The sequence below is a fragment of the Mobula hypostoma genome, chromosome 2, assembly GCF_963921235.1.
Source record: "Mobula hypostoma chromosome 2, sMobHyp1.1, whole genome shotgun sequence".
Taxonomy (NCBI): Eukaryota; Metazoa; Chordata; class Chondrichthyes; order Myliobatiformes; family Myliobatidae; genus Mobula; species Mobula hypostoma.
In genome coordinates this window covers 246,404,398-246,425,233 of record NC_086098.1, presented here as the reverse complement: position 1 = coordinate 246,425,233, position 20,836 = coordinate 246,404,398, and the positions used below count along the sequence as shown (strand labels likewise).

The 20,836-nt window shown below is 53.8% G+C and overlaps 1 protein-coding gene across 6 annotated transcripts in view; it reads left to right on the top strand.

Annotated features, from left to right (window-relative positions):
- LOC134337468 (semaphorin-6D-like) overlaps positions 1-20,836 on the top strand; it is a 50,783-nt gene that overhangs the window by 20,564 nt on the left and 9,383 nt on the right. For all 6 annotated transcript variants that reach the window (XM_063032538.1, XM_063032511.1, XM_063032529.1 and 3 more), the window contains 10 exons: positions 4,231-4,403; positions 4,824-4,938; positions 8,312-8,372; positions 8,617-8,679; positions 9,613-9,714; positions 10,909-10,999; positions 11,276-11,395; positions 15,136-15,224; positions 18,802-19,019; positions 19,294-19,425. In XM_063032538.1, the coding sequence (XP_062888608.1) occupies positions 4,274-4,403; positions 4,824-4,938; positions 8,312-8,372; positions 8,617-8,679; positions 9,613-9,714; positions 10,909-10,999; positions 11,276-11,395; positions 15,136-15,224; positions 18,802-19,019; positions 19,294-19,425 (1,121 nt within the window). In that variant the 5' untranslated portion in view covers positions 4,231-4,273. The remainder of the gene's footprint in view (positions 1-4,230; positions 4,404-4,823; positions 4,939-8,311; positions 8,373-8,616; positions 8,680-9,612; positions 9,715-10,908; positions 11,000-11,275; positions 11,396-15,135; positions 15,225-18,801; positions 19,020-19,293; positions 19,426-20,836) is intronic.

The window sequence follows — 20,836 nt, the reverse complement described above, 5'->3', positions numbered from 1 at the left end:
GTACAGAGGAGGTTTACTAGAATGTTACCTGGGTTTCATCTCCTAAGTTACAGAGAAAGGTTGAACAAGTTAGGTCTTTATTCTTTGGAGCGTAGAAGGTTGAGGGGGGACTTGATAGAGGTATTTAAAATTATGAGGGGGATAGATAGAGATGACATGGATAGGCTTTTTCCATTGAGAGTGGGGGAGATTCAAACAAGAGGACATGAATTGAGAGTTAAAGGGCAAAAGTTTATGGGTAACATGAGGGGGAACTTCTTTACTCAGAGAGTGGTAGCTGTGTGGAACGAGCTTCCAGCAGAAGTGGATGAGGCAGGTTCGATGTTGTCGTTTAAAGTTAAATTGGATAGATATATGGACAGGAAAGGAATGGAGGGTTATGGGCTGAGTGCACGTCGGTGGGACTAGGTGAGTGTGTTTGGCACGGACTAGAAGGGCCGAGATGGCCTGTTTCCGTGCTGTATTTGTTATATGGTTATATGTGCCATACTCTGCCAGAGCCTGGGCGACCACTTTCTTCCACCGCGATCTGTCGGCAGTCAAACCTCTTGCGTCTCCGGCGGGGAGGGTGGTCCACTTCTTGATGTTGTCGATCCAGGTTGTCCTCTGTCTGCCTCGGGAGTGGCTTCCCTTCAACTGTGCCTTCAAGCACAGCGCGTTGCAGTGCGACATCAGTTCCTGAGATGTGTCCAAAATAGCAAAGTTTCCTTTGGATAACGGTTTCCAGAAGTATTGGTTTTGTGCCAATCTTTTCTAGGATGAAATTGTTGGATCTGCTTTCGATGTATGATACCCTGAGGATCGGTCTGTATGTCCACATCTTAACTGCTGTCAGCTTCTTTTCATCAGCTGCTTTTAGGGTCCATGTTTCACAGCCAAACAGGGTTACTGGCCAGACGAGACTCTTGAGGAGACGTATCTTGGTGTCAGTGCTCACAGGTCTATCTTTCCAGATGTTCCAGGGTTTGGTAGTGTTTGTGCGTGCCATTGCAAGCCTTCGCCTTATTTCCTCACAGCATTCGTTTGTGTCATTTAGTTCTGCACCAAGGTATATAAAGGAGGACTCTTGTTCGATCTTGTTGTTTCCGATGCAGATGTCAGCTTGAATTGCAGTTTTGTTTATCACCATAACTTTGGTCTTTTTGCCGTTTATCAGCAATCCAAATTCAGCAGAGACTTTTGCAAGATTATTGAGTAGTGCTTGTAGGTCTTCTGTTGGGATGAGCAGTAGTACAATGAAATAGATGATCAATAAATTTAGAGAAAACAAAAAACTGAGTTTCAGTAAGTATATATATGTCTACTAAATATTTAAGTTAAAATAATTAGAGCAAAAAAAACTGAAATTAAAAAAGTAGTGAGGTAGTGTTCATGGGTTCAATGTCCATTCAGAAATCAGATGGCAGAGGGGAAGAAGCTGTTCCTGAATTGCTGAGTGTGTGTCTTCAGGCTCCTGTACCTCCTCCCTGATGGTAACAATGAGAAGGGGGCATGTCCTGGGTGATGGGGGTCCTTATTGATGGATGCTGCCTTTCTGAGACATCACTCCTTGAAGATAGAGGCTAGTACCCATGATGGAGCTAACTAATTTTACAAGTTTCTGCAAGTTCTTTCGGTCCTGTGCAATGTCGGTGATGCAACCAGTCAGAATGCTCTCTGCAGTACATTTGTAGAAGTTTTCAAGTTTTTTATTTGACACACCAAATCTCCTCAAACTCCAATTGAAGTATAGCCTGTGTCTTGCCTTCTTTATAGCTGTATCAATATGATATAGGTCCTCAGAGATATCGACACCCAGGAACCTGAAATTGCTGTCTGGCGCCACTGAGGATTGGAGTGTGTTATAGTCATAGTCATACTTTATTGATCCCAGGGGAAATTGGTTTTCGTTACAGTTGCACCATAAATAATTAAATAGTAATAAAACCATAAATAGTAATATGTAAATTATGCCGGGAAATAAGTCCAGGACCAGCCTATTGGCTCAGGGTGTCTGACCCTCCAAGGGAGGAGTTGTAAAGTTTGATGGCCACAGGCAGGAATGACTTCCTATGACGCTCTGTGCTGCATCTCAGTGGAATGAGTCTCTGGCTGAATGTACTCCTGTGCCCACCCAGTACATTATGTAGTGGATGGGAGACATTGTCCAAGATGGCATGCAACTTAGACAGCATCCTCTTTTCAGACACCACCGTCAGAGAGTCCAGTTCCATCCCCACAACATCACTGGCCTTACGAATGAGTTTGTTGATTCTGTTGGTGTCTGCTACCCTCAGCCTGCTGCCCCAGCACACAACAGCAAACATGATAGCACTGGCCACCACAGACTCGTAGAACATCCTCAGCATCGTCCGGCAGATGTTAAAGGACCTCAGTCTCCTCAGGAAATAGAGACGGCTCTGACCCTTCTTGTAGACAGCCTCAGTGTTCTTTGACCAGTCCAGTTTATTGTCAATTCGTATCCCCAGATACTTGTAATCCTCCACCATGTCCACACTGACCCCCTGGATGGAAACAGGGGTCACCGGTACCTTAGCTCTCCTCAGGTCTACCACCAGCTCCTTAGTCTTTTTCACATTAAGCTGCAGATAACCCTGCTCACACCATGTTCCCTCAGCTTACCCTTTCTGAAGTCCTCAGTCAGCTCTTTAGTCTTGCCGACATTGAATGCAATGTTGTTGCTGTGACACCACTCAACTAACTGGTATATCTTGCTCCTGTACACCCTCTCGTCACCGTCTGAAATCCTGCCAACAATGGTTGTGCCTTCAGCAAAGTTATTGATGACGTTTGAGCTGTGTCTAGCCACACAGTCATGGGCGCAGAGAAAGTCGAGCAGTGAGCTGAGCACACATCCCCATGGTATGCCAGTGTTGATTGTCAGCGAGGTGGAGATGTTAACTCCTGATTCTGGTTTTCCAGCTGCGATGTCAGTAATTCAGTTGCAGATGGAGGCACAGAGGCCCAGGTTTTGTAGCTTTTTGATCAAGACTGTCGGAATGATGGTGTTAAATGCTGAGCTATGGTCAACGAGCTATTTGCATTTTTATGTCAGGATGCTGCTTATTGACTATAGGAATTTCTTTTTTTTTTGGCCTATGCGTGAGCGTCTGTGTGCATGTGCGATGTTGGCGGGACGATGTCGTTTTCATGCCTTTACGAGGCGCGGAGCAAGAGACAGACTGTGTGGCTCGCCACTCCCCACACAGACATTTCGCAGTATTTTCCCCTTTTTTTATCTTACGAGGTTGAGTCGCGATGGCGACTCAACCCGGCACGGGTGGAAAGCGTAGTCGAGAAACCGGGTTCAAACCTGGGAACCTTCGTTCCGGAGTGCGACACTGATGTCACTGCACCACCAGCCAGCCCTGACTATGGGAATTTCTTTGGCCAAATGACGGTGAATCGGTGGATTGCATTGCCACAGACAGCTGTGAAGGCCAAGTCATTGAGTACACCTAAAGCGGAGGTTGATAGTCAGGCCATCAAAGGCTACGGGGAGTAGGCAGGAGAATGGGGTTGAGAGGGATAATAAATCAGCCGAGATGGAATAGCAGAGCAGACTCGATGGGCCGAGTGGCCTGATTCTGCTCCTATGTCTTTTGGTGCTTTGGTGGACAGCCAGCGACGTTTTCCTCAGGGCGGAAGTGGCTAAGAGAAGAGATCATACTTTTAAAGTGATTGGAGGGAAGTATTGGGAGGATGTCAGGGGTGAGTTCTTGAGACAGAGAGTGCTGGTTGTATGGAACGCCTGGCCAGGCATGGTGGTAGAGGAGGAGACAGCAGGGACTTGTTGGTAGGCACCAGGATGATAGAAAATTGGAAGGCCACATGGGAGTGAAGGATCAGATAGATTAAAACAGGTTAAAATGCTGGCACAATGTTGTGGGCCGAAGGGCCTGTACTGAGCTGTATAGACATCCGTTAGTCTCGTGAGACCATGGATTTGCGCCTTGGAAGGTTTCCAGGGCAAGGTTGTATGGAAGACCAGCAGTTGCCCATGTTGCAAGTCTCCCCTCTCCACGACACCGACGTTGTCCAAGGGAAGGGCACGAGGGCCGATACAGCTTGAACCAGTGTCATCGCAGAGCAATGTGTGGTTAAGTGCCTTGCTCAAGGACACACATGCTGCCTCAGCTGAGGCTTGAACTGGCGACCTTCAGATCACTAGACGAACGCCCCTAACACACGGTGTGCTGTACTGTTCTATGCTCTGTGTTCTCGCCCTAGGTGATGCCTGTCCAGTGATCGGAGATTCCCCTCCCCGGGCACGATGCCCTCCGGGAAGCTGGCGCTGGAGCTCGGACTGCTGGCTTTGGCCCTCCTGTGGGCACCGAGACCAGGGGCTGTGAAGGCCGAGTTCCCCAAGGATCTGGAGCCGATCAACGTCGTACCCGGGCACGGTGGGTGGGCTGGGGAACCGCTGGGGCGTGAGTGAGGTCGATGGGTGTGGGTGAGGGGCTGTCGCGAGGTGCGGGGGGGGTGTCAGATGTGATGTGTGGGTGGGGTATCAGTGGCTGCGGGTTTCAGGAGGTGGGGGTTGGAGGTGTGAGGATTTAACGGGGTGAGGACTGAGTGTGGTGGGCTGAATGACTGAGGGGATTAGGGTGTGGGGGGTGAATGGGTGGGTGGAGAGGTGAATTTGGTTCAGAGGGTTGATGGGGAAAAGGTGAGCATCACTTGAGCATCAGCAGAGGTTTTGGGGGGGGGTGGGTAGTGTTGTGTCATGGTACTCTCCCCGCTGTCCCTCCACCCGCAGCCCACAGCTGCATCGCACGAGCTGGGATCTTTCTGTGCTGACTCTGTCCCTCTCTCCCCCTCAGTATTGCGGGGATACCCGGTGTTCCGAGGACTGATACCAGAGAATGGGAGCGCCTCGCCAGGATTGCACCTCCAGCGCTTGCTGCGTGTCAACCAGACGCTCTACGTAGCGGTGAGGTGAGAGGGTGAGGGTGGGTCTCTCCATCGAGTCTGAGTGATGGTTGTGAGGTGAGAGGGTGAGGGTGGGTCCTGCCCATCGAGTCTGAGTGATGGTTGTGAGGTGAGAGGGTGAGGGTGGGTCCTCTCCATCGAGTCTGAGTGATGGTAGTGAGGTGAGAGGGTGAGGGTGGGTTCTCTCCATCGAGTCTGAGTGATGGTAGTGAGGTGAGAGGGCGAGGGTGGGTTCTCTCCATCGAGTCTGAGTGATGGTAGTGAGGTGAGATGGTGAGGGTGGGTCCTCTCCATCGAGTCTGAGTGATGGTAGTGAGGTGAGAGGGTGAGGGTGGGTCCTCTCCATCGAGTCTGAGTGATGGTGGTGAGGTGAGAGGGTGAGGGTGGTCCCTGCCCATCGAGTCTGAGTGATGGTAGTGAGGTGAGAGGGTGAGGGTGGGTCTTCTCCATCGAGTCTGAGTGATGGTGGTAAGGTGAGAGGGCGAGGGTGGGTTCTCTCCATCAAGTCTGAGTGATGGTAGTGAGGTGAGAGGGCGAGGGTGGGTTCTCTCCATCAAGTCTGAGTGATGGTAGTGAGGTGAGAGGGCGAGGGTGGGTTCTCTCCATCGAGTCTGAGTGATGGTAGTGAGGTGAGAGGGCGAGGGTGGTCCCTGCCCATCGAGTCTGAGTGATGGTAGTGAGGTGAGAGGGCGAGGGTGGGTCCTCTCCATCGAGTCTGAGTGATGGTAGTGAGGTGAGAGGGCGAGGGTGGGTTCTCTCCATCGAGTCTGAGTGATGGTAGTGAGGTGAGAGGGTGAGGGTGGTCCCTGCCCATCGAGTCTGAGTGATGGTGGTGAGGTGAGAGGGTGAGGGTGGGTTCTCTCCATCGAGTCTGAGTGATGGTAGTGAGGTGAGAGGGTGAGGGTGGGTCCTCTCCATTGAGATGATGGTGTCTGGTGTGCAATGTCCCAGCGTTCGTACTACACTCCCATCCCTCCGGGAGTAACTCACAGAATCAGATTCATTATCGCTGTATTTTGTGGCAGCAGTTCAGTTAAATAAATTATATCAGACATAAAATAGATTAAAATATGAAATGTATACCGCGTATATCGAAGCAGTGCAGGAGGAGAGGTGGTGTTGATAGGTTCAATGTCCACTCAGAGATCTGCTGCGGGGGTGGGGGGGGGGGGGAAGAGACATTCCTGAACCATTGAGCGTTGATCTTCCGGCTCCTGTACCTCCTCCCCGACGGTAGTAATGAGAAGGGGGGCATATTCCGGGTGGTGGGGGTCCGTAGTGATGGGTGCTGCCTTTTGAAGATGGCCTCGAAGCTGGGGAGGCCAGTGCCTATGGAGAGCTGGCAAGTTTACAACTTTCTGCAGCTTTTTCCCATCCTGTGCGGTGACTGTTCCTCCCCAGACGGTGATGCAGCCGGTCAGGATGCTCTCCAAGGCACATCCGTAGAAATTTGCGGGTGTCTTTGGTGACAGACCAATTCTCCTCAAGCTCCTAATGAGATATTGGCGCCGTTCTGCCTTCTTTGCAATTCCATCAGTATGTTGGGCCCAGGATAGATTTTTCAGAGATGTTGACACACAGGAAACTTGAACCTGCTCACCCTTTCCACTTCTGATCCCTCTCTGAGGGCTGGGGTGTATTCCCTTCAATTTTCCTTGCTGGACTCCACAATCAGTTGCTTGGTCTTACCGATGTGACATTAGTGACATTAGCAAGAATGCCGTCCCCTGGGTGAGCACCATGGTACTGCAACGGTTAACACCACACCTCCCTGTGGAATGTGTAGGTTTCCTGCCACAGTCTAAAGACTGTGGTTAATTGTCCCGTGATGAGGCTGGGGCAGAGGGCAGAGGTTCCCAGTCTTGCGCCTCGGAGCCTTACCATTCACCGGGGGCTCCCTGGGCTAGGGTTAAATCCAGGGTCGCTGGGCAGCACAGCTCGAAGGGCCAGAAGGGCGTGATCCTCACTGTATCCCAAATAAATAAATAATAAACGTAATTCCCACGGGGAATTCCATGGGCTCCGGAGGGGGGGGGGAACCGTGGGAATTCCATGGGCTCAGGAGGAAGGGGGGAACCGTGGGAGTTCCATGGCCTCAGCAGGGAGATGGGAACCATGGGAATTCCATGGTGTCAGGAGGAAGGGGGGAACCGTGGGAATTCCATGGTCTCAGGAGGAAGGGGGGAACCGTGGGAATTGCATGGTCTCAGGAGGAAGGGGGGAACCGTGGGAATTCCATGGCCTCAGCAGGGACCTGGGAACCGTGGGAATTCCATGGCCTCAGCAGGGAGATGGGAACCGTGGGAATTCCATGGTCTCAGGAGGAAGGGGGGAACCGTGGGAATTCCATGGTCTCAGGAGGAAGGGGGGAACCGTGGGAATTCCATGGCCTCAGCAGGGAGATGGGAACCGTGGGAATTCCATGGTCTCAGGAGGAAGGGGGGAACCGTGGGAATTCCATGGTCTCAGGAGGAAGGGGGGAACCGTGGGAATTCCATGGCCTCAGCAGGGACCTGGGAACCGTGGGGATTCCATGGCCTCGGCAGGGAGATGGGAACTGTGGGAATTCCATGGTCTCAGGAGGAAGGGGGGAACCGTGGGAATTCCATGGTCTCAGGAGGGAGATGGGAACCGTGGGAATTCCATGGTCTCAGGAGGAAGGGGGGAACCATGGGAATTCCATGGCCTCAGCAGGGAGATGGGAACCGTGGGGATTCTATGGCCTCGGCAGGGAGATGGGAACTGTGGGAATTCCATGGCCTCAGCAGGGAGATGGGAACCGTGGGAATTCCATGGTCTCAGGAGGAAGGGAGGAACTGTGGGAATTCCATGGCCTCAGCAAGGAGATGGGAACCATGGGAATTCCATAGGCTCAGGAGGAAGGGGGGAACCGTGGGAATTCCATGGGCTCAGGAGGGAGATGGGAACCGTGGGAATTCTATGGCCTCAGGAGGGAGATGGGAACCATGGGAATTCCATGGGCTCGGGAGGGAGATGGGAACCGTGGGAATTCCATGGGCTCGGGAGGGAGATGGGAACCGTGGGAATTCCATGGCCTCAGCAGGGAGATGGGAACTGTGGGAATTCCATGGCCTCCGCAGGGAGATGGGAACCGTGGGAATTCCATGGCCTCAGCAGGGAGCTGGGAACCATGAGAATTCCATGGGCTCAGGAGGGAGGTGGGAACGTGGGAATTCCAAGTCCCAACATCAGGGCTCCATGGGAATGGGAGCAGCTGAGTGAGCACACCAGGAGCTGGAGTGAGGTGGCCCGGAGCCGAGGTGTGGGTGGAGCGCGGGAGGTGATGGGACGTCCAGTGCTGTCTGCTTCCGAGCTGCATCCTCCCTCATCACTCTCCGCCTTCCCCTCTCCCCCACAGGGATCACGTCTTCTCCTTTGACCTGGGCCACAGTTCACAGGAGGGTCTCGTCCCCCACAGGGTGAGTACTGAGCATGGATCGGGGGTAATTGGGCAGGTTAATCATTGGGGTTGGAGGGGAAGGGGGGAAGGGGGAGGTGGAGGAAGGGGAGGGAGGAGAGGATTAGAGGGGAGGGGTGCGGACAGGGCCAGGTGGATGGGGAAGGAGACCTATCGGCCCAGAGCACCATGCTATCACTCTGCGAGGCCGTCCCTCGTTCCTGCGCAGGACGAGACATCACCAGGGGCTGCATTTCTCCTTGCAGGTGCTGAAGTGGAAAACGCGGAACAGTGACATACAGAAGTGTGCGATGAGGGGGAAGCGGCCGGTGAGTGAGGGGGCGCGGAGGGAAGGGGGACGTAGGGGACAGCGACAGGTGGGGGGCAGGGAAGCAACAAAGGCAAGGGAGGAGGAGGGTGGAGGGGCAAGAGGGGATATGGGGCGGGGGATGGTAGGATATGGAGGGTAGGGAGGTGGGGGTTGTGAGGAGACGGGTGGGAGGAGGAGCGAAGGTGGAGAGGGGAGGGGAGTAGTGTGGAGAGGTGGGGATGAGACGGGAGAGAAGGAAGGAGGGGAGAAAAGAGGGAGATGTGAGTGGTCAGGGAGGAGGGATATGGGAGGGGAGGGAGGGATCTTGACGAGAAGTGGCCAAGGGAGTGAAGAGTGAAAGGAAGGAGGAGGAGGGGGCTGAGGTGGGTGAGGGAGGGGACGAGATTGGGGTGAGCAGGTGAGAGGAATGGAGAGAAGAGGAGAGTAGGGATGTTAAGAGGGAGAGAGGAGAGGAAGGGGGAGGGAGGGGCGGGGCATGAGTGTGCAATGAAGGGCAGGTTGGAGGGGGGAGAGGAGGGAACAGGAATGGAGGGGAGGGGTGTGTGGGTAGAAGACAAGAGGAGGGAGGGGAGGGGAGAGGCTGGTTGTGGTCAGGGACTTTGGATTGGGGGTGGTTTCATTGGGAGGAGAGGATAACGGGTAGGTTCAGAGGGAGGGTGTTTAGGAAAGAAGGAGGGGCCAATGGATTGAGCTGCGGGCCAGGCTGCGGGCCGGTCATTGTGAGAGGATTGTGGGTAGGGTCAGATGAGGGGGCAGGTCAAGGAGAGGGGCTAATGGGCAGAGCCAGTGGGGTGGAGCCATAGGAGGAGGGGTTGTGGTTGGGGCCAGGGAAGGAGAGCTGAGACGGAGGCTATGGTCAGTGGAATGGGTGGGGGGGGAAGATCCCGGGACGGGAATCTCCCTGACGTCGTGTCTCTCTGCCCATCTCCAGGACGAGTGCCACAACTTCATCCGGGTCCTGGTGCCGCAGAACGATCGGACTCTCTTTGTCTGTGGGACCAACGCGTTCAACCCCGTCTGTCGGAATTACAAGGTGAACCCAGGCACCAGCTCATGAGATGCACACAACAAACTTCCTCCAACACGCACCGTTTCTCCCAGTACAACACACTTACCCACACACGCAACGTGCTTCCTCAAACATCGAACTCCCTTCCCCTGCATGCAGCACATGACCTCTAACACACAACACACACACTCTCCAACATGCAACGTGCTTCTTCCTACCACAACATACAACACGCGTCTTCCAACACACAAACATGTCCTCCTGCACTCAGCCGTGTCCTCACAGATACAGTGCATGTTCTCAGACACATAACACACATGGGACGGGGAGACCAGGTGCGCCAGGATCCTATTTCTGCTCCTTGCCTCCTGTGTTTTATCTGAGAGAGCATGGGTTTCCTCTGGGTACTTGGCTAACTCCCGCAGTCCAAAGCCGCACCAGTTAGTAGGTTAAACTGTCCCGTGATTCGGCTCGGCTCGGGTGAAATCGGGATACGCTGAGTGGCACGGCTTGAGTTTCCACACTGTATCGCTAAATAAATCCCAGCTGTGATGAGTGGGCAACACGGTCCTGCGCACGGACAGGGGGACTCGCGCAACCAGCAACGACCGCCTTGCAAAGCGGGCGTGTCCACAGAGCGCAGGCTCGGGAATGACACAGAGCGCGGGCTGGAACGGGGAGAATAGGGAGCACACACTTCTCACTCTCGCTCCAGTCGGATCAGCAGGGTGCCAGCACCCACGGGCCTCTCATTAACCCGAGCATAGGGTCACTGAGAGTGATGCGTCATGGGAATAGCCCCTTCAGCCCACCCAGTCTGTGCTGGCCACCAAACCATTCCCTTTCACCCCTTACTCGCACACTAGGCGGTGATTTACGTCGCCGGGACGTGGGGGGGCGGGGGCTGCCAGAACCAGCCAGGGGAAACCCTGGCAGTCAGAGGGAGACCAGGGCGACTCCAACCTCACAGGTACACACATGGGCGCACACACAAAACACAAACAGCACCTGAGGTCGGAATCGAACCCTGGTTTCCCCAGCCGTGAGGCAGTGGTTCAGTTGCCCTTGCGATCAGGTAAAGCAGTGCAGTTTCAGGAGGGTATGGCCAGCAGCAGCATGGTCTGGCTCACCAGTCAGACCTGTCCCGGTCCAGTCCGGTGATCCCGCCTCTGTTCCGAGCGACTTGAATCACTTCCTCTCTCTCTCTCTCCCCAACAGATGAGTTCCTTGTTGCAAGAAGGCAGGGACATAAACGGACAAGCTCGATGCCCCTTTGAGACCAAGCAAACCAACGTCGCCCTCTTTGCTGGTGGGTATCAGGTGGGGGGGGGAAGAAGGAGGGGCTCAGAGACGAGGATTGTGTAGGGGCCCCGGGGTGGGGGGGGTGTTACAGAGAAGTGGAGGGTTGGGGGCCAGTGGAGGTCATAGAGACAGGAATGGGCGTAGGGTCAGAGGGAGTTACAGAGACAGGGAAAGGTGTGGGGTCTGGAAGGAGTTTACAGAGACAGGGAGGGGTGTGGTGCTGGTGCTGAGGGTACGTGAGGGGTACTACTCACCATGTGTCTCTCTCTGTGATCTCGCCCAGAGGGAAACCTGTACTCGGCGACGATGGCAGATTTCCTGGCCAGCGACGCGGTGATCTACCGGAGTCTGGGGGACAAGCCCGTCCTCCGTACGGTGAAGTACGACTCAAAGTGGTTGAAAGGTAAAGGTGCCTCTAAAAGCCTCCCCTCCCTGCTTCCCCCCAGCAAGCCACACAAAGCATCCTGTCTGGATGCATCATGGCTTGGTACGGCAACTGGCCTGCCTGTCACAGCTCTTCTTTCACTGAACCTCGGTACCAATTTACCTCCTTGCAAAACCAAAATAGACCCTTGGCCTCTCTCTCCATAGAACCCCTGAGTTTCATGCTCTGAGACTGAGGGTGAGGCCCATCTGCTCCAGTGCTGGTAGGTCCCATCAACAGTTCTCCCTTGAGTAGCTATTGGCCTTGATTTTCCACCTGTTTGGAGCCTAGAACCTGGGTCACCACTTCAACATACATCAAAGTTGCTGGTGAACGCAGCAGGCCAGGCAGCATCTGTAGGAAGAGGTGCAGTCGACGTTTCAGGCCGAGACCCTTTGCTCGGCCTGAAACGTCAACTGCACCTCTTCCTACAGATGCTGCCTGGCCTGCTGCATTCACCAGCAACTTTGATGTGTGTTGCTTGAATTTCCAGCATCTGCAGAACTCCTGTTGTTCACCACCTCAACATGAAGCGTCAGTCAAACAGGAGAGAAATTTCTTCACCAAGCTCAATGAATCCTTGGAATTCGAGTCACTTCGCACGGGAACAGGCCCTTCAGTCCAACTCGCTCGTGCTAACCAAGATTGCCATCTGGGCCCTTCTCACCTGCCTACGTTTGGCCTTCTAAACTTCTCATTTCCAAGTACTTGTCCAAGTACCTTCGAGATGTAGTTTGCACACCTGCCGCAACCACTTCCTCTGGCAGCTCAATCCAAACGCTGATCACCCTCTGGGTGAAGAAGTTGCCCCTCAAGTTCTAATTAAACTGCTCCTCTGTCACTTGCGCCCTCTAGTTCTCAATTCCCCAACTCAGTCTCTATTTGTGCCCCTCAGGATTATGCACCCCTCTATAGGTCACCCCTCGTCCCGACACTCAAGGAGTAAAGTCCTTACCTGTTGAACCTCTTTCCACGACTCGGTCCTGGCAATGTCCTCCCAGTACTTCCCAGCTTGATGGCATCTTTCCTAGAGCAGGGTGACAAAACCAGGACTGAACTCTTCAAGTGCGCCCCCACCAACGTCCTATACAACTGCAATATACATCCCAACTCCTGTACTCGGTGTCCTAATGGGTGAAGGCCAGCGAGACAAATTCCTTCTATGTCTACCTGGTGCATAAGGGCTAAACCTCCGAGTTAAACATAGACAGAGACTGACCTTCCAGCCCATGATTCTCTGCTGAGCTGATCAAGCTAATGAGACCTAATTAGTCTAAAGTCTTCTGCCTGCACCAGGAATCTTATCCCTCCAATCTCTGCAAATTCATGTGTCTGTCCTGTACACCTGTATCGAATCTGCCTCCACCATCACCTCTGGCAGAGCATTCCAGGCACAAACCACTCTCTGTGTAAAAAAAAACACTTGCCCCTTCTCACGTTCAAAGCACATCTCTTCAGTCAAGTGTTTCAACATCAGTCACTGAAAGTAAGCATGCAGGTACAGCAGGCAGTGAAGAAAGCTAATGGCATGCTGGCCTTCATAACAAGGCGAGTTGAGTATAGGAGCAAAGAGGTCCTTCTGCAGTTGTACAGGGCCCTGGTGAGGCCACACCTGGAGTACTGTGTGCAGTTTTGGTCTCCAAATTTGAGGAAGGACATTCTAGCTATTGAGGGAGTGCAGCAGAGGTTCACGAGGTTAATTCCCAGGATGGCAGGACTGCCATATATTGAAAGATTGGAGCGACTGGGCTTGTATACTCTGGAATTTAGAAGGCTGAGAGGGGATCTGATTGAAACATATAAGATAATTAAGGGATTGGACACACTGGAGGCAGGAAGCATGTTCTCGCTGATGGGTGAGTCCAGAACCAGAGGCCACAGTTTAAGAATGAGGGGTAGGCCATTTAGAACGGAGTTGAGGAAAAACTTTTTCACCCAGAGAGTGGTGGATATATGGAATGCTCTGCCCCAGAAGGCTGTGGAGGCCAAGTCTCTGGATGCTTTCAGAAAAGAGATGGATAGAGCTCTTAAAAATAGCGGAATCAAAGGTTATGGGGATAAGGCAGGAACTGGATACTGATTGTGGATGATCAGCCATGATCACAGTGAATGGTGGTGCTGGCTCGAAGGGCCGAATGGCCTACTCCTGCACCTATTGTCTATTGTCTAACTATGGGAAAAAGATATCGGCCATCTAATCTATCTGTGCCTCTCATAATTTTATAAACCTGTCTTTAAATTTATTCACTCTCTCTGTAAACCTATGCACTCTAGCTTTAGATCACAAGCCCCACCCCACAACACTGGGGGAACGACTGTGACCCTCTACCCTATCTACACCCTTCATGATTTTATAAATCTCAAAAACATCACCCTTCAACCTCCTTTCAGCACCAGGATAAACAGCCCCAGTGGGTCCAGTCTCTCCTTATAACTCGAGAAGATTTGTACCACACATACATGGAGCGTGTGGGTCTGCAGCCCCTTTTTGCCTATCTGTGAGGGCTGCTTCTCGCCCTCTGGTTGCCCCTTAGCCCCGCCCCATTTATATATGGTCATCCAGTAAGGAGGGGGGCATGGAGGGATGAGGATGTCCTTGTCAACTTGCTCCTGAGGCTGGTGAAAACAGCCATCCGTGGCTCCTGGAAACGGGTGGCGGAGGGATCTGCCCGGGCAGACTGCCTGGCAATGTTTAGGGAGTATGTCCGTGTCTGGGTAACCACTGAGAAGGAACACGCGCTGTCCACGGTGACCATGTAGGCGTTCTGGGACTGTTCGGCTCCGCGGGGGATTAGCGCCATCATTGACAGAGGTGGAAACATTTTAGATTAATGTCATTTGTCTAGTAGTGGTGTAGTAATTGTGTTAGTCACTGGTTTGTATATATTGGAGCACTGAATTTGGAATAAAGATACTTTGTGAAAATTATTATATATATACAACTGAAGTCCAACAGTCCTGGTAACAACCCCATAAATCTTTTTCTCTCCAATAACAATTTAATAACATTCTTTCTATAACACGGTGACTAGAAATGTACACCACTGCAAAGACACACTCCCGGGGTCAGACAGAGTGAAACTCCCTCTACACCGTCCCATCACACACTCCCAGGGTCAGACACAGAGTGAAACTCCCTCTACACCGTCCCATCACACACTCCCGGGGTCAGACACAGAGTGAAACTCCCTCTACACCGTCCCATCACACACTCCCAGGGTCAGACACAGAGTGAAACTCCCTCTACACCGTCCCATCACACACTCCCGGGGTATAGGTTGGACGCAGTGCGAGAGTAACCCTTCGGCATATCTCTGCACTTATCTATCTGACAAACCAAAGCTCATTTTTCTCTTCACTTCCAACCCCGGCTTCTTACTCACTCTCTCCCTCCGAATCATTCTCCTTCTCCTTATCTCTCCCTCAGTTCCTCACACTGTCTACCCCTCTCCTCACACTCTCTCTTCTTCTTCTTCCTTCTCTCTCTCCCTCCCCTGCTCCATCTCCACTCTCATCCCTCTCTGCCTCCTCATTATCATCCTCTCTTGCTCCCTCTGCTTCTAACTTAGTCTACCCCTCTCTCTCCCTCTAGCTCCCACTCTTCCTTCTCTCCTCTCCTCTCTCTCTGTCTCTCTCTCTCTCTCGACAGTTGCCTTGGCAACAAGACCTGTGGCAGTAGGCCTTATTGACATATTTCTCTCCTTCTCTGTTTTGTCCAGAGCCGCACTTTGTGCATGTGATCAACTATGGCCACTACGTGTATTTCTTCTTCCGAGAGATGGCCATGGAATACACGGCACTGGGACGGGTAGGTAACGCAGTGATGTGGCGGAGGCTTTTGAGTCAGGAGTCAGAACTATGGCCAAGGTCTTCTTGTGGGAATTGGTTCTGGGTCCAGTTAAGGTCAAAGTGGAGCTTATTGTCATTTTGTTTACTGTGCATACTCCAGTGCATGAGGTAGAATTGTTAGGTGGGAGGGCTCATTGGACCCGTCCAAACTGCAAGAAAGAGGTGTACGGAAGTCAGTGAGATAGGTCGGCTGGTTGAGTGGTTTCGCAACAACATCCCTGCACTCAGCATCGGCAAGAACTGGGAATTGATTGTGGACTTCAGGAAGGGGAAATTGGGAATACACACACCAGTCCTCACTGAGGGGTTGGTCACCGGTGGAAAGGGTGAGCAGCTTCAAGTTCCTGGGTGTCATCATCTCAGAGGACCGATCCTGGGCGAAGACGGCACGCCAGCAGTTATTCTTCATTAAGAGTTTGAAAAGATTCGTCATATCGCCGCATATCCTTGCAAATAACGACAGACGTACGGTGCAGATCATTCTGACTGTTCGCATCAACATTCGGTGTGGAGGATCCGATGCTCAGGATCAGAAGGGGCTGCAGAGGGCTGTAGACTCAATCAGATCCATCACGGGCACAACCCTCCCCTCCATCAAGCACATCTTCAAGGGATGGTGCCTTGAGAAAGTGGCATCCACTACTGAGAACACTCACCATCTGGTGACAGAGACAAGAAGAGGTGTAGGGGCCAAAGGGGGTGACAGAGACGGGAAGGGGTGTAGGGGAGGGGGTGACAGAGATGGAAAGGGATGTAGGGGCCGAAGGGGGTGACAGAGATGGGGAGAGGTGTAGGGGACACAGAGATGGGGAGAGGTGAAGGGGTCACAGAGATGGGGAGGGGTGTAGGGGGTCACAGAGATGGGGAGGGGTGTAGGGGTCACATAGATGGGGAGGGGTGTGGGAGTCACAGATGGGGAGAGGTGTAGGGGTCACAGAGATGGGGAGGGTTGTAGGGGGTCACAGAGATGGGGAGGGTTGTAGGGGGGTCACAGAGATGGGGAGGGTTGTAGGGGTCACAGAGATGGGGAGGGGTGTAGGGGGTCACAGAGATGGGGAGAGGTGAAGGGGTCACAGATGGGGAGGGGTGTAGGGGGGTCACAGAGATGGGTGAGAGGTGAAGGGGTCACAGATGGGGAGGGGTGTAGGGGTCACAGATGGGGAGGGGTGTAGGGGGGTCACAGAGATGGGTGAGAGGTGAAGGGGTCACAGATGGGGAGGGGTGTAGGGGTCACAGATGGGGAGGGGTGTAGGGGGGTCACAGAGATGGGTGAGAGGTGAAGGGGTCACAGATGGGGAGGGGTGTAGGGGTCACAGATGGGGAGGGGTGTAGGGGGGTCACAGAGATGGGTGAGAGGTGAAGGGGTCACAGATGGGGAGGGGTGTAGGGGTCACAGAGATGGGGAGAGGTGAAGGGGTCACAGATGGGGAGGGGTGTAGGGGGGTCACAGAGATGGGGAGGGGTGTAGGGGTCACAGATGGGGAGGGGTGTAGGGGTCACAGATGGGGAGGGGTGTAGGGGGGTCACAGAGATGGGGAGGGGTGTAGGGGTCACAGAGATGGGTGAGAGGTGTAGGGGTCACAGATGGGGAGGGGTGTAGGGGGGTCACAGAGATGGGTGAGGGGTGTTGGGGTCACAGATGGGGAGGGGTGTAGGGGTCACAGAGATGGGGAGAGGTGAAGGGGTCACAGATGGGGAGGGGTGTAGGGGGGTCACAGAGATGGGTGAGAGGTGAAGGGGTCACAGATGGGGAGGGATGTAGGGGTCACAGATGGGGAGGGGTGTAGGGGGTCACAGAGATGGGTGAGAGGTGAAGGGGTCACAGATGGGGAGGGGTGTAGGGGTCACAGAGATGGGGAGAGGTGAAGGGGTCACAGATGGGGAGGGGTGTAGGGGGGTCACAGAGATGGGTGAGAGGTGGTGGGGTCACAGATGGGGAGGGGTGTAGGGGGGTCACAGAGATGGGTGAGAGGTGAAGGGGTCACAGATGGGGAGGGGTGTAGGGGTCACAGAGATGGGGAGAGGTGTAGGGGTCACAGATGGGGAGGGGTGTAGGGGGTCACAGAGATGGGTGAGAGGTGAAGGGGTCACAGATGGGGAGGGGTGTAGGGGTCACAGATGGGGAGGGGTGTAGGGGGGTCACAGAGATGGGGAGGGGTGTAGGGGGGTCACAGAGATGGGGAGAGGTGAAGGGGTCACAGATGGGGAGGGGTGTAGGGGGGTCACAGAGATGGGGAGAGGTGAAGGGGTCACAGATGGGGAGGGTTGTAGGGGTCACAGAGATGGGGAGAGGTGAAGGGGTCACAGATGGGGAGGGGTGTAGGGGGGTCACAGAGATGGGTGAGAGGTGAAGGGGTCACAGATGGGGAGGGGTGTAGGGGGGTCACAGAGATGGGGAGAGGTGAAGGGGTCACAGATGGGGAGGGGTGTAGGGGGGTCACAGAGATGGGGAGGGTTGTAGGGGTCACAGAGATGGGGAGAGGTGAAGGGGTCACAGATGGGGAGGGGTGTAGGGGTCACAGAGATGGGGAGGGTTGTAGGGGTCACAGAGATGGGTGAGAGGTGTAGGGGTCACAGAGATGGGGAGGGTTGTAGGGGTCACAGAGATGGGGAGAGGTGAAGGGGTCACAGATGGGGAGGGGTGTAGGGGGGTCACAGAGATGGGGAGGGGTGTAGGGGTCACAGATGGGGAGGGGTGTAGGGGGGTCACAGAGATGGGGAGGGTTGTAGGGGTCACAGAGATGGTGAGAGGTGAAGGGGTCACAGATGGGGAGGGTTGTAGGGGGGTCACAGAGATGGGTGAGAGGTGAAGGGGTCACAGATGGGGAGGGTTGTAGGGGTCACAGAGATGGGGAGAGGTGAAGGGGTCACAGAGATGGGTGAGAGGTGAAGGGGTCACAGATGGGGAGGGTTGTAGGGGGGTCACAGAGATGGGTGAGAGGTGAAGGGGTCACAGATGGGGAGGGGTGTAGGGGTCACAGAGATGGGTGAGAGGTGTAGGGGTCACAGAGATGGGGAGGGGTGTAGGGGTCACAGAGATGGGGAGAGGTGAAGGGGTCACAGATGGGGAGGGGTGTAGGGGGGTCACAGAGATGGGTGAGAGGTGTAGGGGTCACAGATGGGGAGGGGTGTAGGGGGGTCACAGAGATGGGGAGGGTTGTAGGGGTCACAGAGATGGTGAGAGGTGAAGGGGTCACAGATGGGGAGGGTTGTAGGGGGGTCACAGAGATGGGTGAGAGGTGAAGGGGTCACAGATGGGGAGGGTTGTAGGGGTCACAGAGATGGGGAGAGGTGAAGGGGTCACAGAGATGGGTGAGAGGTGAAGGGGTCACAGATGGGGAGGGGTGTAGGGGGGTCACAGAGATGGGTGAGAGGTGAAGGGGTCACAGATGGGGAGGGGTGTAGGGGTCACAGAGATGGGTGAGAGGTGGAGGGGTCACAGATGGGGAGGGGTGTAGGGGGTCACAGAGATGGGTGAGAGGTGAAGGGCCGAAGAGGGCGGCAGAAGGTCCCAATCACTCTCATGCTTCTCACAGGTGGTCTACTCCCGGGTGGCGAGGGTCTGCAAGAATGACAAGGGCGGCTCCCCGAGGGTGCTGGAGAAGTATTGGACGTCCTTCCTGAAGGTGCGTCTAAACTGCTCAGTCCCGGGAGAGTCCTTTTTCTACTTTGATGTCCTGGAGTCGATGACAGGAGTAGTGGCCATTAATGGCAGTCCCACCGTTATTGGAATCTTCAGCACTCAATCCAACAGGTAGGTATATCTGTCTACACACCGACTGGCTTGCCTTTCCATGTTGGGAGTGTCACTCTGTCTGACCCTGGGAGTGTGTGATGGGACGGTGTAGAGGGAGTTTCACTCTGTGCCTGACCCCGGGAGTGTGTGATGGGACAGTGTGGAGGGAGTTTCACTCTGTGCCTGACCCCGGGAGTGTGTGATGGGACAGTGTGGAGGGAGTTTCACTCTGTGCCTGACCCCGGGAGTGTGTGATGGGACAGTGTTGTTGATGTTTCTTTGCCTTTCCCAGTATCCCAGGTTCTGCCATCTGCGCCTTCTCCATGGAGGATATTGGGAATGCCTTCAATGGCAGATTCAAGGAGCAGGGATCAACGGATTCCTCCTGGACTGCCGTCCCCGAGGACCGGGTGCCAAAACCAAGGTAGGTCCCCTCACCTCTGTGATCCTGCGGTTTCCCCTGGGTGCTCCAGTCCGCCCCCCCCCCCCACCACAGCCCTGGGGTGGGTTAATTGCCTGCTCTAAATCACTGCCCTCGGTTGTGTTGGGGGGTAGTATTTGGGGGAGAGCTCATGGTTTAATGAGGGAAGAATGAGATGGGAATTGGTATCTTTGGTTCAGTATTGTCACATGTACCGTGGTACAATTAAAAACCTTGTTTTGCGTGTCATCCACGCAGTTCATTTCATCGCATCAGGGGAAAAGCCATGACAAAGTGTAGAGTAGAGTGCGGTGGGGCAAAGTGCGAAGGCTGTCACGAGGTAGATTGTGAGATCAGGAGTCCATCTTATCCTATTAGGTAACCATCCAGTTGTCTTCTATCAAAGTACTAGAGGCAGACATCCCACCCTGCAAAAACTCATTTCAGGGAGGTAGCACCATCAATTTGCGGGAGACTCCCGGAACCTCCGGGAGAGGTGGGATGTCTGCAATAGAGTAGCTCCTTAGCAGCTGGCCGGCTAGTTTAAATAACGTTAGCTATGCTAATGAACGAATGACACCTGTTAAACTCACCTCAACAGTCTTTTACAGTCTTAACCCACCATGGGCAATAGAAAAGTCACTGTTGCAAACAGAGCAGCGAGCAACACTGTCATTATTTTTGACCCCTATTAGGCAGGGGTACACTTTAGTGTAGTCTGGGGTGATGTACGTTTTATATTTTTTTGGAACACTCTGCCATCGCGCGCGCTCTCTCTCTCGTGGTCACTCGTGCGCTCTCTCTTGCTTTTCTGTCGCTCGCTCTCAAAAAAATTGATTTCCGTGATATTGTATATAATTTGCGGGCATCAGGGAGCCACTATTAATATGCAGGAGACTCCCGGAAGTTCCGGGAGAGGTGGGATGTCTGTAGAGACTGCCTGTCAGCCCGGTAGTACGTGCTTTTTTATATCTTCTGCCCGATGGGAGAGGGGAGAGGAGACATGTCCGGGGTAGGTGGGGTCTTTGATTCTGCTGGCTGCTTTCCTGAGGCAGTGAGAAGCGTAGACAGAGGCAATGGAGGGGAGGCTGGTTTGTGTGACGTGCTGATCTGTGTCCACATCTCTCTGCACTGTACTGTGGCCACAGGCAGAGCAACTGCCACTCCGAGTCGCGATGTATCCGGTTAGGATGCTTCCTGAGGTGAATCTCTCAAGTTGGTGAGGGTCAGTGCGGCTTAGGCTCAGTAGTGACTTGACAGGCCAAACGGCCTGTTTCCATGTGGATCTCTGTCGGCGGAGGGCTTGATTCTCTCGAGGGACAGTTTGGGAGCCCATGGGATCAGAGGAAGAACGAACACACACACACATATATATATATACATATATATACACACACACACACACACACACACA